The following is a 16826-nucleotide window of genomic DNA, read 5'->3' as shown; positions in this document are numbered from 1 at the left end:
AGGCAAGCACACAGTGGTCCCCATAGCCCAGCACCATCCAAGCGGATCCACCAGGACAAGAACCACGCTCACCTTGAACTCCTCTTCCAGCCCGTTGCTGCTGGTCCCTGGCACTTTGTTGTAGATCTTCTGAAGGTGGATCTCTAACGAGGTCACCTCCAGCTCTGTGTCACCGTAGAGATAATGCTCCAGTAGGGCTTGGTATATAAACACATACTGCATCTGCAAGGGTTGCAGGGAGAAGCCATCAGCCTCCATTCCGTGCTCAGCGAGCGCATCCCTGGTTGCAAACCCACCGCACCCGTGCTCGCTGGGCAGGTGGCAGCCCTCCGAGAGCACAGAAACGTGGGTCACAACCTTTCTGCTGCTGGATGGGGAGTGGGACCTGATTTGCTACCCCACACAAAGCTGACACGACACAAAACTTTCTCCAAGTCTGGAGAAGAGGAGGCTGAGGGGAGACCTCATCGCTCTCTGCAACTGCCTGACAGGAGGCTGTGGTGAGGTGGGGGTCGGTCTCTTCTCCCCAGTGACAAGTGAGGGGACGAGAGCAAATGGCCTCAAGCTGCACCAGGGGAGGTTTAGATTGGGCATTAGGGAAAATTTCTTCACTGAAAGAGTGGTCAAGCATTGAGCAGGCTGCCCAGGGGAGTGGTGGAGTCACCATCCCTGGAGGTATCTAAAAGACGTGCAGATGTGGTGCTTGGGGACACGGTTCAGTGGTGGGCTTGGCGGCGCTGGGTTAACGGTTGGACTCGATGATCTTAAAGGTCTTTTCCAACCGAAATGAATGTACGATCCTACGAAGGGGATTAAAAAGAGAAGGACCCGGCGAGAGGCTCGCTTGATGCAGCACCCTTCCAAATTAAGAGGGACGATGCTCAACCCTCACGCAGGCTTTGCTGCCCAAAGGCAACGGTAACTGCAGCCCAGCAGGAGCCGCGGCAGCACACTCACATCTGTCTGTACCATCTGGCAGCGCTGAGCCCGGATCCGGCTCACGAAGCCGTAAACGTCCACCTTCCTCTCGGCGTGCATCATGTCCAGCATGGCATCGATGACGATGAAAGTGCCCGTGCGCCCCACCCCGGCGCTGAAAGAGCAGAGGGGACAAGAGGTCAGTGCAGCGGCGCTGGAGTCCCTCGTAGAGCAGCCAGGAGCGAGCCAGACGCTTCCCAGCAGCGAGGAAATAGCAAAATCTGGTTTGGAGAGGAGCAGGTCCTCAGCCTGGTGTTCAGGGACACCTGGGTTTTGCAGAGGGGTGGACGCGGCATCTCCAGCAACCGCCGCGACTGGAGCGCGTGAAGGCACCGAGGAGGGGGAGGCAAAGCGACACCTCGGCCTTCCAGAGTCCTCAGGGGCTGCCCGTTCCTACGAGCTGCCTGCTGCTCCTTGCCGTCACCCTCCTTCACGTGAAGGGGAGCCCAAGGGGGGAGCCTCGTTTCTGTGCTGGTAACTCAACCATTAAGGAGGAGAAGAAAGATGAGGGGAGCAGACGCTATGGAAAGAGAAAGCTCCTCCATCAGCTGCCTCCTGAGAAGAGAGCTGGAAAGACGGACTGGCGAGGTCGCAAACGCGATCGTCATCTCCGCCTTTAGCGGTGGGGCCTTCCCTCAGTGAAACCACACACGTTGTAACACCATCACCTCACTCATTCCAAGGAGCTCCTTCAATTCACAGGCATTTTTTTTGACATTTCCGATGTGGAACATTCCCATTTGACACGGGCAAGTTAAATAAAAATAACTCAAAAAGCCTGACCGAAAAAAATCCCTTTAGTATTAAACAGGAGAGGGTTTCCAAGCGACCCAGGAGAGGCAGAGGTCAGGCGTGACCAGGACGTACCTGCAGTGCACCACTATCGCTCCTGCGTATTGGGGGTTACACGTCTTCACCTTCTTCAAGAACTTCAGCATCCCGATGGGGGTGAAGGGGACCCCGAAGTCGGGCCAGCTGGTGAAGTGGAACTGAGTCACCAGGCGCTGGGGCTTCTTGTTCGTGACGTCGCCGACCTGCAGGGGGAACGCGCATTCAGATTCACGAGAAATACTCAGATTTCCCTTCTCTCCCCAAAAGCGAAGGCAGGGAGGGAGCTACAGCCCCGTGACCGAGCTGGATGGCTTCAGAAGCACTAGAATCCACAAGTCAAAAGGGCACAGACCCAGGCTCCGGGGCCAAATTAGTCTCTAAAAGCATGACATTTTAATTGCCCAACATCACATCCCGTATCCTAGGGGGGGAAAGATGCCAGCCTGGCCTTGGCTGTGGCTCCAACCTGGCAGAAGCTGCCGTATTTCACTCCCAGCCAGCTCACACAGAAGCTGTTGCTCCATCCTTTCCCACATCTGCCCACAGCATCCTTGTATTAAAGGCAGGGGAGGAAACCACCCACGTCCAGGCTGTTGGAGTGAAGGGTGAGGCTCAGGAGAACCCCACTCAGGGTCCAGACAGGTTTGAATCACCAGCTCTTCCTCGCCTGCCTCCGAGAGCAGCAGCCAAACAGAGAGACTAAAGCATCCAGAGCCTCCTCGGAGGACAAGGCAACGCAGCAGCAGATGGGAAAGCAATCAAAACCAACCAGCGCTGGATTTTGTCTCAGCTCATGGGATAAACGGGATTATTTGCAGGCATTAAGGATCTGTGGGTGACAGCAGGAACTGATACTGGTAACAGCAAGTGCTGGAGTATTACAGGGTTGAATTTCAGCCTTGGCATCCATCAGCTTCCCTGCACCATGCACGGTACCCACTGGGAACGGGCTCCCAGGTGTTTAAGGTGAGTAAATTCTTAATAGCGCCGGTTAAAAATGGATGCTGGGGTCATTTCATCCCAACTCTGCTCTCACAGCACCTCAGAGGAGTCGAGGAGCTTGCCAGCGCCTGTTGGACGCCCAGCACGGAGAGGGGAGGGATGGGATGGGACGGGATGGGATGGGACAGGATGGGAGACGTGAGCCCCGGCACCTGCTGGATGCAGAACTTCCGCACGGTGTAATCCACCAGGACGGTCACGTCCTCCACGGACACTCGGATGTTGCCGTACGTCCAGCAGCCCTGATCCGGCCAGTACTGAGCACACTTACACTGTGGGGAGACAAAAGGGGTGCAGGTGAGCTCTGGGAGTGGCTGCCAAGCCATGCCCGTGGGCATGAGACGCGCCAGGTTCGGATGAAGGTGGGTTAGATACCAGCCCATGAAGCTTTCTGGCACCTACCTCCTTCCTCTCTTTCAGGTTGGTCACCATGACAATCGTCGCTGTGTTTTGCTCCCAAATCATCCTCCAAAAATCGTTCACGGTTTCTTCCTTTGGTCCTAAGGGGAAGGTAAAAAGAAACGTGGTCTTTGGGATCAACTCCTCCACCGCTGCGACTGAAACCCAGCGCGTGCAGTCACACGTCGTGGATGATGCCACACACTTTTTGCCAACAGATGTCAGCACACACGGTGTTTTGGTGCCTGGAAATGCCGGCTAACCCAACCCTATCACACAAGAATGGGGCTTTTTGGATATATTTTATGACGAGGAATTCCATTTTTAGCCCAAGAAGGGGAAATCGGACAAAAGGAGCATGGAAACGGCTTGCCCAAGGTCACCCAGGGGAACTGGGGCCACTGCAGGTAGCTTGCAGAAGTCCTGTCCCCAAGCCTTGTGTTTCAACCACGGGATCCCATTTCACCACAGCACAACAACAGTCACCTGCTGCCCGCCAGACAAGGAGCAGACCCAACCTCGGCCTCCCCGGCCAAGCCTGAGGCTACGGGCGAGCCAAGAGACCAGCAGAGCCAGAGCTTTACCCCAGCCTAGTTCCTCTGACAGACCCGATCCACGCCTTCCTTCTCCGGCAGGAGCCAGGCAGGTGACGTCCTAACCCACTCGCAGGTCAAGAGTGGAAATGCAAGCCCCCTCCCACGGTCAGATAACCCCCTCCCTGCGAGCGGGCATCTTGGTTTTAGGGATGTGTTTGGATGGACAGAAGGAAAGCAAGGGAGCCGGAGGGCCACGGATGGTGCGTGCGAGCCGGCGATGGACTGTCTGGGGGAAGCTGAGCTTGGGAAGGCTCGTGATGCGCGTTGCTCTCAACGCCTGACAGTCCTGCCTCCCCTCTGAAGACCACAGAGAAATTTCTCTTCAAGGGCACAAGGCCACCTCTGCCCAGGTTTAAAAAGGAGGAGAAACGAAACCAGATCAGCGTGGTGCTCTCCGCTGATTTGGGGGATTTAATTAAGCAGCTCACTGGCAGTATTTCCAGAGACCACGAGCACCTGCAGCCGTGGGCCAGGGTGGAAGGACAAGGCTCAGGGAAGAAAGGCTTTGACACCCTCCAGCAATCAATACTGCACATGTAGGGCTTCTCTTCCTCCCCCAAGGCATCCAGCACCTCTCTTTGACCAGGAAAACCATTTTCAGAACAACCCCCCGACCAGTCAAGCCTCCTGTTGACCAGGAGAGCTCCGCCAGGTGCTGTGCTGTGGTTAGACTGGCACAGCTTCGCAGAGCAGAAGGACCCCAGCCCAACTGGTACCAGACAGAGCTACAGGAACAACTGGGCGTTTACCTTGTGCAGCAATGAACTTGTTTTTCTCTTGGTACCCCTAGAGAGAAAAGGAGAAAAAAGAAGACAAAGGGAAGATGAGTATTTTACTAAAACAGAGGTCATGAAAGGCATCTACATCATTAACAAGCAGAGCCATCACCTCCTCTGTTGCCCACTCCCCTCTGTGCAGAGAAGGGGCTGCAGCCTGAGGGGAGAAACAGAGTCGACAGCGGGGCAGAAATCATGGAAAACCCCTGTGCAAAGGGTCCTTGCCCCAGAGCAACACTCCCCACGCTCACGCAACGCGGGAACGACCCCACTTGCTGGCACAGAGCACTAGAGAAGTGGTACCCGACAGCCCTTCTGCTGGGATCAGACCCTGCCTCCCGAGCACCGTGGGAAAACCAGCATTCATCGTGGGGAGATGGGGCTGTTGAACTCAGGGGGATCGATGTTGTGTATTTCTGAATGGATGTTTATTTACTGGTGAAGAAAATAAAAAGCTCTTTTGGGCTTTGCTTTTCTTCACGTGCCTCCACCTCTCCCAAAGTCTGCTTCTTCGATTCACCCTTCCAATTTATTTGAGCTATATGGTGACAAGCATAGAGGACCCATCTCCTCCTAAGAGCAGAGCAGGGCAACGTTGCTGCTATTTTAGCTGGGTTGCTTGATTTCTTTTTCATCCTGGCCCTGCAAGCTGGGAAATACCGATGATTAAACAGCCACCCCGCTCATCAGCCATTAATCAGAAATCCCCAGTTCCTGCAGGAATGTCTCCCAAAGCCCTTCCAAACCAGCCAGCTCAGCTTTGCAGCACCCTAAGGACTGTAAGCACGGAAAAGAGTGGGAAGAGAGGTGACTATGGCAAAACAGCTAAGCAAGGGCAGGGATATGGCTGGAATTTGTGAGTCCCAGCTCTCAGCCTCTTATTCCGACCACTTTTGTCTGGGCTCACGACACGGAGCAGAGCACAGCGAGCTCTACTGTGGCCACACAAAGGTTACGAGATCCAAAACCAGCGTAATTCATTGCGCTGGGGAGATGTTAATGCAGGAGGCAGCCGCTTAACCGTCCTCTCCCAGGCACAAGTCACACCCCATAAAAGCCCCACGCTCCTGGTGGGACCAGGCACCGCTGGCCGGGGAGTAGCTGGTGGGGTTTTCCCCTTGCGATTAACAAAACTCACATTAATGAAGGAGGCGTTGATGTAGTCAGAGTCAGGAACCCCTTCGACAGGAGTCAGGTGAACCCTGGAATGATCATCTGGAGGAAAATGAAAACTCTGCATTAAAAACCAACTCCCTCCACGTAGCTGCTACCCGGCGTAGCGAGAAAGCCAGGTGTTGGAGAGAAGCCTGGGCTCGCCGGCTCCCCCTGCACACACAAACACCTTTGTGCCCCCAAACCCTTCTTGCTTAAGCCCTAGTCCTTGCACAAGGAAATCTTTCTCCCGCAGAGCACCCACATTTGAGGAAGCCCCCGAGCCAGCCCGCCGCCCCACAGGAGCTGGCCATTTCGGCATTCCCCATCCCTATCACTTTCCACGGCCTCCTGGCCGCTGATGGCTCCAGGGAGCTCCTCCTTGGAGGTATCTACAGCTAAAGGAGATGCAGCCACCCATCTGGGATGCAAACCGCGGCCTCACCCATCCCCAAACCAGGAACGGGGACCCTCGGTAGCAGCACCGGCTGTGTCGTCCCACCCCCCCCTTGCCCAACCGGCTCTGACACCTACAGGGCAAGATGTTCACGTATCTGTTCTTCTCCTTGTTCTCCTCCTTGGAAGCAGCTTCGCACGTGGCCTGTATGGGACACGCTGGGAGAGCCTGCAGTGGTAGAAAAGGGGGTTTTCCATGATGTTCTTACTCACAGCACGGCAGTAACCTCCACACAACCGGCTGCATCCGAGCATCCTGCCCCTTTGGAGGCGTCCCCACCGCCCACACCCCTCACCTCCAGCCCAGCACCAGTTCCTCATCCCCACCGAGCTCAAGGTGACCATTTAAATAACCTGGGCTGGATCAGAGAGAGCAAATCCCTTCTGAAACGTGGTTATCTGGCGTCTCGGAACCCATGAACACGAGGTGGCAGCAAAACCTCCGGCACCAACCCACCAGCCCAGCCATCAGGGAGCTCACTTCTGCCCACGGAGGCTCCTGCGGAGATTTCCTCCGTTAGCAGCGATGCTAACAGCGACCCGATTCAACCCCCATCGCCCGAGCACGCCCAGCGATGGGAAGGAGCGCCCACGCAGGGAGTTACGCCTCATCCAGCGGCACCGGGGACCTTTGGGTTGGGGGGTGCTGGGGTTACTGGCGCCGCCGTCCCGCTCCCGGCTGCCGGGTTTCACGCTCGAGCGGAGGAGGCGCTTCCCCAGCGCCGTTATTCCACATCCTCTCTGAACAGCGAAGAGGATGAGAACGTCCTGGAGGTTTTCACCACGCCTTCCTCCAGCTGACAGGACAGGCGTGCTTTGGCAGCAGAAGTCTTCGCCGCAATCGTGTATTTATAACACAAAACACCCCCCCTCCCCGGGCATTCGTTGCGCCGATTGAATTTCACCGACGCGCGGCCAGGAAGGGTATCAGGTGGTGCAACAGTTGGGAGAAAGTGGAGTGGCTTTTTTTTTTTTTTTTTTTTTTTTTTTTAATCTTCTCATCATCCTCATATTGCGGAATCGCGCCTCGGGCCTCAGGCTTCACGTACTGGCAGACCACCGGATCAACAGCGGGATTTTCTTTCCTTCATTAGGCTGACGGAGAGTCCAGGTAGTTCAGCGGCTCCGACAGCACATGCTGAGACACTTCAGCTCGATGTTTAACTTTGCCCCCTCCCTCAGCACCGCTCTGCCTGCTTTCGTAGTGCCGGGGCGAAACAGGTCCATCGTCACAAGAAGCTGCAGAGCTCAGCAGGATCAAGAAGAGGTTGTAGCCACTTCGGAAGAGATGGGATAAGCACAATACCTGAATTATTACTCACTGCTGAAGGGCAACTGTTGTCCTATAAATGGTCGTTATTCTGTTTCAGGGTTAACAGCTCACTGAAATAGACGGGGTCATTGCCGTTTCTCTGTCAGAGCTCCGGTTTTGGCTGTTTGTGGATTGAAGCCGTGAGGATTGGGAGGAGGGAGGCAGACCCTGGGAGGAAACCAGCAGGCAGGGAAGCTCTGGAAGATCCCAAGGCATCCAGGACACCCAGAAAAACATCAACCCGTAGTGCTGCTTGCTAGAAAACTTCTGCTTTCTGTAGCGAACGTGACGGGTAGTGGCTTGCCCCCCCTCACAGCAGATTCGGGGACAGAATCGATCTTCCCACCTCACAGCGCCCTGACAAACCCCCGAGGACCGGGCGGACCATCGCTCCCTCCGTGAAGCTCCCAGAGAAGCTCTCCTGAAGCACGGCACCCAGCACTGTTCTTTTATCGACTCAAGTGACCCCCTGGGTTGGTGTGCCGTCCCCAGGCGAGGTACCACCGCACGCTGCAGCTCCTCCCTGACGTACCAGCCAGTTCTTCCCTGCTCTATGAAGTCAGACGAGATTTTTTTCCCCCGCCGTGCGTCGCAAGCCCGGCGCCGAGAGCGGCCTGCGGGATTTTAGGGCAAGAAAGGAGGCACTCACGTTAAACTCCTCCCGAAAGAGCTTGTTGTCATCTGCCATCCGGCGGTTGATCTCCTCTTCCAGCTTATCAACGGGCAGAGGCGGGTATTTGCGGTTGGTGCTGGGGGAGCGGGCGAGCAGCGGCATGCTCTGCGGCTCTGCAACGACACCCGGGCATCAGAGGCGCCCACCCAGCCGCTCCCCGTGCCCAGCGCTCACCCCTGCCCCGGTGGGCACAGGGACCTCGCACACTCGGCCTGCTTTTAGGGCCACCCTCGCTACCCCCGTATGTTCATGGCACCGTGGCACGGTTTGGGTCGGAAGGGACTTCAAAGATCATCAAGTCCAACCCCCTCACCGTGGGCAGGGACACCTTCCACCGGACCAGGTTGCTCCAAGCCCCGTCCAACTGGAAATGTCCCGGCCTTTTGCTCTTCCTACAGATGGTGCAGAAAAATTGGGGGATGCTGTGATAACATGAAACTCAGCACTCCGTGGTTGAGCATTACGCTGTTGTAGAGGCAGGACAGGACAATGGGGACCACGTCTAACTACCCCACAAAATGCTACAGGCTGGGGAGGAGCGGCTGGAAAGTGCCCGGCGGGAAAGGCCCTGGGGGTGCTGGTCGGCAGCCGGCTGGACACGAGCCGGCAGTGTGCCCAGGTGGGCAAGAAGGCCAACAGCCTCCTGGCCTGTGTCAGCCATGGGGTGGCCAGCAGGAGCAGGGAGGGGATCGTGCCCCTGGACTGGGCACTGGTGAGGCCGCCCCTCGAATGGTGGGTGCAGTTTTGGGCCCCTCCCTGCAAGAAGGACATGGAGGTGCTGGAGCGTGTCCAGAGAAGGGCAACGAAGGTGGTGAGGGGTCTGGAGAACAGGTCTGTGAGGAGCGGCTGAGGGAACTGGGGGGGTTCAGCCTGGAGAAGAGGAGGCTGAGGGGAGACCTCATCGCTCTCTGCAACTGCCTGACAGGAGGTTGTGGTGAGGTGGGGGTCGGTCTCTTCTCCCCAGTGACAAGCGATGGGACGAGAGGAAATGGCCTCAAGCTGCACCAGGGCAGGTTTAGATTGGGCATTAGGAAAAATTTCTTTACCAAAAGAATGGTCAAGCACTGGAACAGGCTGCCCAGGGGAGTGGTGGAGTCACCATCCCTGGAGGTATCTAAAAGACTTGTAGATGTGGTGCTTGGGGACATGGTTTAGTGGTGGGCTTGGTGGTGTTAGGGTAATGGTTGGACCTGATGATCTTACAGGTCATTTCCAACCTAAACAGTTCTGTGACAACGTGAACTTCTTTCGACACCCTGGGATCAAGCATTACACCATCTTGGAGGCAGGATAGGGCAATGAGGACCAAGTCAACAATACTGGGGGGTTAAGACCACCTCGCTTTGAATTCTGACTTCACCCTCGCTCAGAGGGAAAGTCTGGCACCACCACCGTGACGTAAGTCCCCGGTGGACACAGAAAATGTAGCTGTTGCTTGTGCCTCCTTAGTGAAGACAAGAAAGGCCACATGAGGGTTCTACCAACACAACTGATGGTTTATGCAGTTCACACCTTCGTCACGGCCATGTGAAATGGGCAGGGAAGGTCTCAGCGGCCAACGTAAGAAAAAAAAGGTGCGGATTTGCCGCTAGCGCTTGCTCTGAAGGTGTTTGGTTCATGTGGACGCAGCTCAGAAAAAGGATCTGAATCGAGTTTAACAGGAGGTGGTTCCTTTTCAGCTCTTACTTTGGTGCCTGCATACGGACGGAGATGCCCAACTTCAGACCCTCAATGGGCAGCTCTGGCTCAAAGCCAGAAAACGAGTCAAGCTCAGGGGACAGGCTTGCACAAGACTTTAAATCTGCATTTATGCATCTTTAAGAGGTTCAAAAAGGGTTTTATAAAGAAAAACCAATGTATTCCTTGCTTTCTCTCAGAATATTAGCATGGAGTCTACAGTTAGTGTGAAGATCCGAGTTTTAATCAGCCATCATCCTAATTTAAAAAGGTAGAAGGATATTTCATTATTTCCCAAAGATGTGTTTTTTCAAAAAAGGCTCTGATTTGACTCAAAGAGATATTGTGAAAAACTCAAGAGGAACTGTGAGTAGTTTGATGTTGGAAGTGATTGCCCGTTTAATATCAACCACTTGAGGGCAAACATTTTGTGGCTGGAATGAAAGTTGGGCAATACATTTTCATGCTATAAAAGTTTGCCACAATCACGGAAAACAGAAAGTTCAGAACAAGAAACAAACAAAAATGCAAATGAAAACACACTTTCCTACAAAAAGATGAGGTGGGAGAGCAAAGTCCCCAAGTGCTGTCGTCGCACCGGGCTCAGGCTGAGACAGTGCCGCATCCACGGGCTTTCCTGCACTTCTGCAGAGGTCTGACTTCTGGTGTATATACTTATACTATTCTGGTCCATCTATATTTATTCTGGTGTATAATATTTATATTATTCCCACCAAGAATCATATAAATACATACTCAGGCCCACCTTCATACACCCTTCCAAGACCATACTCAACCAGAACACAACCTCCATTTTCCCTTTTACACATTTCCAGGAAATCACCTCCCCAAACCAGTATTCAGTGAGCGTTTTCCCATCGCCATCTGAGCTGGGCAGTAAAAGATGTCACTGGGTATTACGTTGGCCACATGCCCATCACCTTGTACGTGTCTTAGTGCTGTGTTGGAAGGGGAAAGGCACTGCCTGGTCAGCAGATGTTGGTAGCTCTGCGCTGGAGGGCATAAACCAACCCTGCTTTTGCCACTTCAAGGGTTTTATGACATCTTTGTTAATTTTTGACAATTTTTAGGAGAATTGCTGGTTATTTCGCTGGCTAACTTTGGCCGATTCCAAGTGGGGGTAAAAAAAAAACCCTAAAATATTCCCTTGTTATCCTGAAGAACGTTTGCATTGACCTGTTTTGAGCTGAACACAGCTTATTTCTTGGGCGAGATGCACTTCTGCTCCCCGTGTCACACCGACGCGAGTCTCACCTGCATCATCCGTCCGGCCATTGGACAACCGAAAGGAGTTGGAGTGACTCCCTGCTTGCTTGTATTTCTTGAACCTACCAAAGACAAGGGAGAACATCAGTAGATACCCACTATGAAGCCCAGGTTACCTTCTGGATGAGAGATGCAGCCATGAAGGGTGTTCCACACTTTCTCACGGCTTGGTGAACAAGCTGATGGGTCCACGAGGCCACAGGCCCTCTAAAATTCTGCCTCCAGGCCCTCCGAAATCCTGCCTCCAGGCCTAACTGTTGACTGACCGCATCTGGAAAGGCTGCAGGGGACCAGAGCAAGGGGAAAGCCAGGAGGGGAAGCTTCAAGGCTGCTTTTTATGGAGGACACCCCAAGGACCTCCTGCTCCACAGGCTGATCCAGCAGAGCACGTAAACCCCAGGTTGATCAGCCCTTCTGCAGCAAAGCCCTTCGCCATGTGCTTTTAACGTGAAGCAGATGCTTACGCCCTGTTTGCCTGAAGCGAAGGGTTTCGCTGAATCACCGGGCAGGAGGTGGCGAACAGAAACTTTCTTCAAGGGCTGGAAGCCAGGCGGGGAGGACTCAAATTCTGCTGCTGCTGAACTCCCGAGGCAAAACTCTCAGCAGGGTCACCCTTGTGAGGGCAGGCCCGGAGCCAGGAGACAAAGGGAATTTTTCCATCGCTAAGGAAATTGGTTTTGCTTATTTTTGTTTTACTTCTTTAATCACCAAAACGGTGAGTAAATTAAAACGTTCATTGCAGGTGAATAAACACCCTCTTCCACCTGAGCAGACAGGCACTCAAGAGCTGGCAACGCCACATTTTGAGCAGCCCAGATGCTCGGACTTTTAAGAAGTGGAACTAAAAAGCCTCTGTTACGCTGCAGCTCCAGGTACAGCATCACCAAACGCTCCTAACCAGCCCTGGTCCCGCGCCACCTCACAGCAGAAGATGCACAGGCAGGATGGACAGGGCTGGCACCCAAGGCACAGCTTGGCTCTGGATGTTGGATCACGTTCGATATCAAGGCAGGAATCGAGGAATAACACACCTGGTTATACATGTAACGGACTTTCTGGCTCTGGCGCTGTGTTCGGCTTCCCTGGATTACTCAATCCAACACCCTCAGCCTCGCAAGGAAAGCTTACCTGCTTTTTAACTGCACTGCCAGGACTTTAGTTTAATCTACCCTACTAAATATGACATTTTCAGTAGCAGAGCAGGCATTACTGCACACAAAGATCAGCTCTATAGAGAGAGGAATAAGCATCATGTACTAGAGAACTCCAAGCATCATTTTTGTTATCGTTTTAAAACTCTGGCTGTGTCAGCCTTTGGCTTGGGGAACAGCACAAAAGGTTTATTCCTGTTCATTCAGAAATTAACTTCTATCAAACAAGGGAAGTCAGCATTAAAGCCTCTCTTACCTTAACATGTACAGCACGATAATAATAAATACTATGACTAGAAGGGAAGACAGGGCCACCATCACAGCTATAATGGGAGTCTCATCTGCAATAGGAAAAGAAAGGTGAGGTTATCAACACTGAAAAACATCCAGTGTCATCTTTGAATAGGGAAGAGCTCTACAATTTCTGCTTGCAAAATGATGATGATAATAATAATAATAATAAAAAAACACTCAGTACTGAGTAAGGTTCCATTTCTCCAGTCTGACAGTGAAGACAGATACACGACCTGAGTGAGCACCACATATCTCAGGTACTCTCAGGTTAGCTTAAAACCTGTAACCACTATTTGAAGCACCTCGGTCTTCTCTAAGAGCTGTTTACAGTGAAATTGTGACCTTGCAGATGAAAATAATGATTGAGAAAGTTGTGAGCGGGCTATCTTAGGGGTTTCTTCCGCACAGCTGCCCACCAGCTACCACTAGAAGATCCTGCTCTATCACCTGGGGACCCACAAAGTCATCTGTCTCAAATGTAAGGATCCATATAAGAAGTTTCTAAACAGGTCCATGAGTTCGGTATAACACGACAAGGAATCTTGTATTAAAACGGGTGAAAACGGTGGCCTTCGTAAGATCCCACAGATACTACACCTGTCAAACCGTCACGATTGCGCTTCCCATCCCTTGCCAAAGAGGACAGGAGGGCAAAGCTTCACGCTGCACCTGGGCTCTGAACACCTTCAGGCTGAGGTCTGCTGGAGAGGTTCAGGGCTCCTGAGCTACTTATCATCTGTCTGGCTCATGGCAAAGAGGTGGCTCCTGCTGGGATCTTCTTTCCTCCCTGGAGACACTGAGTTTAGAGACGAGGTGGTGTCAGACAACCCTTGGTGCACACTCTGCACTGCAAGCCCACCGAGAATGAACTAATTTGACTCGCTTTGTTGTTCGCTCCCTTGCAGAGGCTCCACACGATGCCCTTGCCAACGCACTTAGATCAGGCACATCCGAAACGTGCCCATCCTCTGGGACCCCCAACAGGCTTTTTTTTTTTTTTTTTTTTTCAATAAGCCATTTCTAACTGGGCCTGGAGGCCAGTGAAACAGCGGTCGGCGCAAGCAAATGACCCAGATGGGGTTGGAAGCCAAGCAATGCCAACCAGACAGGAAAACGGCCCCGAAAGGCATTTTTCCAGATCAATGTGGATGCCAGCGATGCCAGCTGGGGGTATTTTCATTTCCCATCAGCCTCTTCAAGCTGTATGGGCCTCTGCACCACGTCTACATGCTTCAGCCCCCTGAGACTGCAGGGCATGACCCCCCCCTTCCCACCTTCTGTGCACTCATTTCCCTGCCAGGGCAGATTCCTGGTCCATGTGTCTCAGCAATTTCAGCCAGCGGATTTTCTTAGGTGAGATTTGTTTCGTCCATCTCTGACAACTAAGCTACCAAGGGGCACCCTGGTTATATTTCTGCAATTGTCCCTCTGTGGTCGTGACATCTAGAGATGTTATTCTGACCAAAAAGACATGATTTTTGTCTAATGATTCGAAGGCAATGGCCTGGCATGGGAAATAAACCCATGAAATCCTCCCAGTCTTGCAGGTCTTCGTTCTTTCCATCTACTGTCCTCATGGGTCAGCATCTCCCCCAGCCCAGCAGCAAAAAGCCAAGGAATTTACTGGGAGGCATTTCTGCCTCCTGCACGCTTGGCAGCTGCTTGAGCCTCAGCGTTACCCACCGTGAGACTTTCCAAAAGCAAGACCAGGGAGGCAAAGCAACCACGGAGCATCTTAGCCCAACCGCTGCCGGCCCTTGCCTCTCCTCTACCGTGCTGCTTGTTGAAACCTCCAACTATAACCATCATCACCACCCTGGCTGCAGGAGAGGAAGGTGAGCTGCCTTGCCAAAGCCCTATGCCCCCCTCGAAGCATCGTTGGACCATTTCTCCTGCCTTGCCCGGAGTTAAGCTCAGCCCAAGCGGTGCTGAGCTGGGGAGGGGCCGCTGCGGCAGCGCCGGTTGGCAGGAGACGTGATTTACGGGCAGGGGTGCCTCTGGCAGCAGGATGCAGGGAGCCTGGGGTGGTTGGGGGGGGGGGGTTGGGTTTTTTTATTTGCAGCTTTTCTTTTGACACATCTGGCAGGATGAGTTAGAGCTTCTCCACCGCGGCGGCCAACCGTCGGGGTGCTGCCCAGCCCACCCAGCAAAGCCCAGGCAGGAAACAAGCTGGAGGGTCCCCAGTCGGTCCCTCCTCCCCCAGCGAGCCCTGGCGAGCGGTGCCAACCCCCTCTGCAGCTCCCACCCGGCTCGAGCCTCTGCCCCAGGGGTTTCACGCTTGCAATTCGCTTGGAGAAGGGACGAGGATGCAACCCTCTGCTTCCACAGACCTGCGGTGCTGGAGCACCCACCACGGTCCAGAGCCTGGAGGGCACTGGGATGCTTAAATCTTGTCCTGGCACCTCTGAGGAACCAGTAAACCACCTTCTGGTGGTCCAGGTCACGTGTCCAACTGTAGGTATTGGTGCTATATAGGGGGCTACAGGGTGTCCCCTATACAGCACGCAGACCTGTGTGCAGCCGCACGGCAGAGGGGGACAGGGCTGAGCAGCCATCCCTGCTCACCGCTGCCAATGCCTGCCCACAAACGGCGAGTCAAACTCAGCAGACAAGAAACTCTGGGATCACGAGCGAAAATTGGGGGTAAAAGAGATGGAAGCAAAGACGGAGGGTCAGTATTTCTTAAATAAAACCCCTGGGACGTGAGACGCGGAGCTCGTGGAAAAGCAAACCCTGTAAAATGGTCGCAGAGGTGGAGCAGAGCAGAAGCAAGAGTTGAAATCCCTCCTCCGAGATCCCGAGTAGGGTTTAAATCACGGGCCAGCTACGTTCCCTGCCAGCAGCACAAAGAGCCTGCAGGAGCAGATCGGTGATGTGACCTCTGTTTGTTTTCCTGCAGTATTTCCTGCAGTTTGGAAGGTGGGAGACAAAGCCCAGACACTGCAGCTCGGGATAAACCAGCAAGTGTACTCACAAAACACCTCAAATTATCCCCTTGGGACCGTGTGACACACATGCACACGCTTTGCTTGGCACAGCGGTCCTCTGGCCCCTTCTCCTACAAGGTGCTCCCATGGCAGTGAGGAGCATTGGGAGAGGGACGAGCAGAGCAATGCTTCAAAGCCAGAGGATTCTCCGGAGCTCCAGGTACCTCCACTGGTGGGATACCGACGCATTATTTCCATCCATCCATAGGGAAAGAGGAGAGGGTTCGTTGCCTGCTTTCTTCAAACCATGCCTGGATGCCTTTCTGGAAGGTTGGTACGGCCCTTTCTGCGCCTATGTGAACCGCATGAAGCTCAAGGTCCTGCCCCTGGGTCGGGGCAATTCCCAGTATCAGCACAGACCGGGGGATGACGGGATGGGGAGCAGCCCTGGGGAGAAGGGCTTGGGGGTGCTGGGGGGTGAAAAGCTGGACACGACCCGGCAATGGGCGCTCACGGCCCAGAAAGCCAACGGCATCCTGGGCTGCATCCAGAGCAGCGTGGGCAGCAGGGCGAGGGAGGGGATTCTGCCCCTCTGCTCCGCTCTGGTGAGACCCCCCTGCAGGGCTGCGTCCAGCTCTGGGGTCCTCAGCACGGGACAGACACGGAGCTGTTGAAGCCAGTCCAGAAAAGGCCACAGAGATGCTCAGGGGCTGGAGCAGCTCTCCTATGAACAAAGGCTTAGAGAGGTTGGAATTTTCAGCCTGGAGAACAGAAGGTTTTGGGGAGACCTTACTGCAGCCTTTACTAGGGCCTACAGCGACAGGACAAGGGGTGAAGGTTTTAAGTTGAAAGAAGGTTGGTTGAGGTTGGACAAAAGGAAGACATTTTTTACCGTGAGGGTGGTGAAACACTGGCACAGGCTGCCCAGAGAGGGGGTAGCAGCCCCATCCCTGGAAACATTCCAGGTCAGGTTGGACGGGGCTCTGAGCAACCTGGTCTAGTTGGAGATGTCCCTGCCCATGACCTCTGAAGGTTCCTTCCAACCCAAACCACGCCACGATTCTATGGCACAACCCTCGGACGATCCCTTCAGGAGGTGGCACATCAGGAGGCATTAGTGTCTCTCCAGCCAAGCACCGGGGTTTTCCGCTTACTGAAACGACCGCTTTATCCACCGTACCAACTCCAGGCACGGAGCAGGAGAAGGCAGGGCACTTCTCATCCACACTGCCCCACCGGGAAGGGAACTGTCTTGCTAATACAACCCTAGGGCTGCCTCAGACGTGGAGCTTGAGCCCGGAGCATGGCATCACCC

At 54.0% G+C, this 16826-nt stretch overlaps 1 protein-coding gene across 3 annotated transcripts in view; it reads right to left on the bottom strand.

Moving 5' to 3' along the window:
- The window catches only part of PTPRA (protein tyrosine phosphatase receptor type A), a 101103-nt gene that overhangs the window by 6538 nt on the left and 77739 nt on the right, over positions 1-16826 (bottom strand). For 2 of the 3 annotated variants that reach the window (XM_086464564.1, XM_086464567.1), the window contains 11 exons: positions 12547-12631; positions 11128-11201; positions 8152-8288; positions 6269-6359; positions 5721-5797; positions 4556-4592; positions 3214-3311; positions 2964-3083; positions 1846-2012; positions 958-1093; positions 73-222 (listed from right to left, as the gene is read on the bottom strand). In XM_086464564.1, the coding sequence (XP_086320690.1) occupies positions 73-222; positions 958-1093; positions 1846-2012; positions 2964-3083; positions 3214-3311; positions 4556-4592; positions 5721-5797; positions 6269-6359; positions 8152-8288; positions 11128-11201; positions 12547-12631 (1172 nt within the window). The remainder of the gene's footprint in view (positions 1-72; positions 223-957; positions 1094-1845; positions 2013-2963; positions 3084-3213; positions 3312-4555; positions 4593-5720; positions 5798-6268; positions 6360-8151; positions 8289-11127; positions 11202-12546; positions 12632-16826) is intronic. The other variant, XM_086464565.1, reaches the window with a different exon arrangement.

The sequence above is a fragment of the Leptosomus discolor genome, chromosome 4, assembly GCF_034619465.1.
Source record: "Leptosomus discolor isolate bLepDis1 chromosome 4, bLepDis1.hap2, whole genome shotgun sequence".
NCBI classification, from domain to species: Eukaryota; Metazoa; Chordata; class Aves; order Leptosomiformes; family Leptosomidae; genus Leptosomus; species Leptosomus discolor.
The sequence above is the reverse complement of the archived record's forward strand: the minus strand, read 5'-3'. Positions and strand labels throughout refer to the sequence as shown.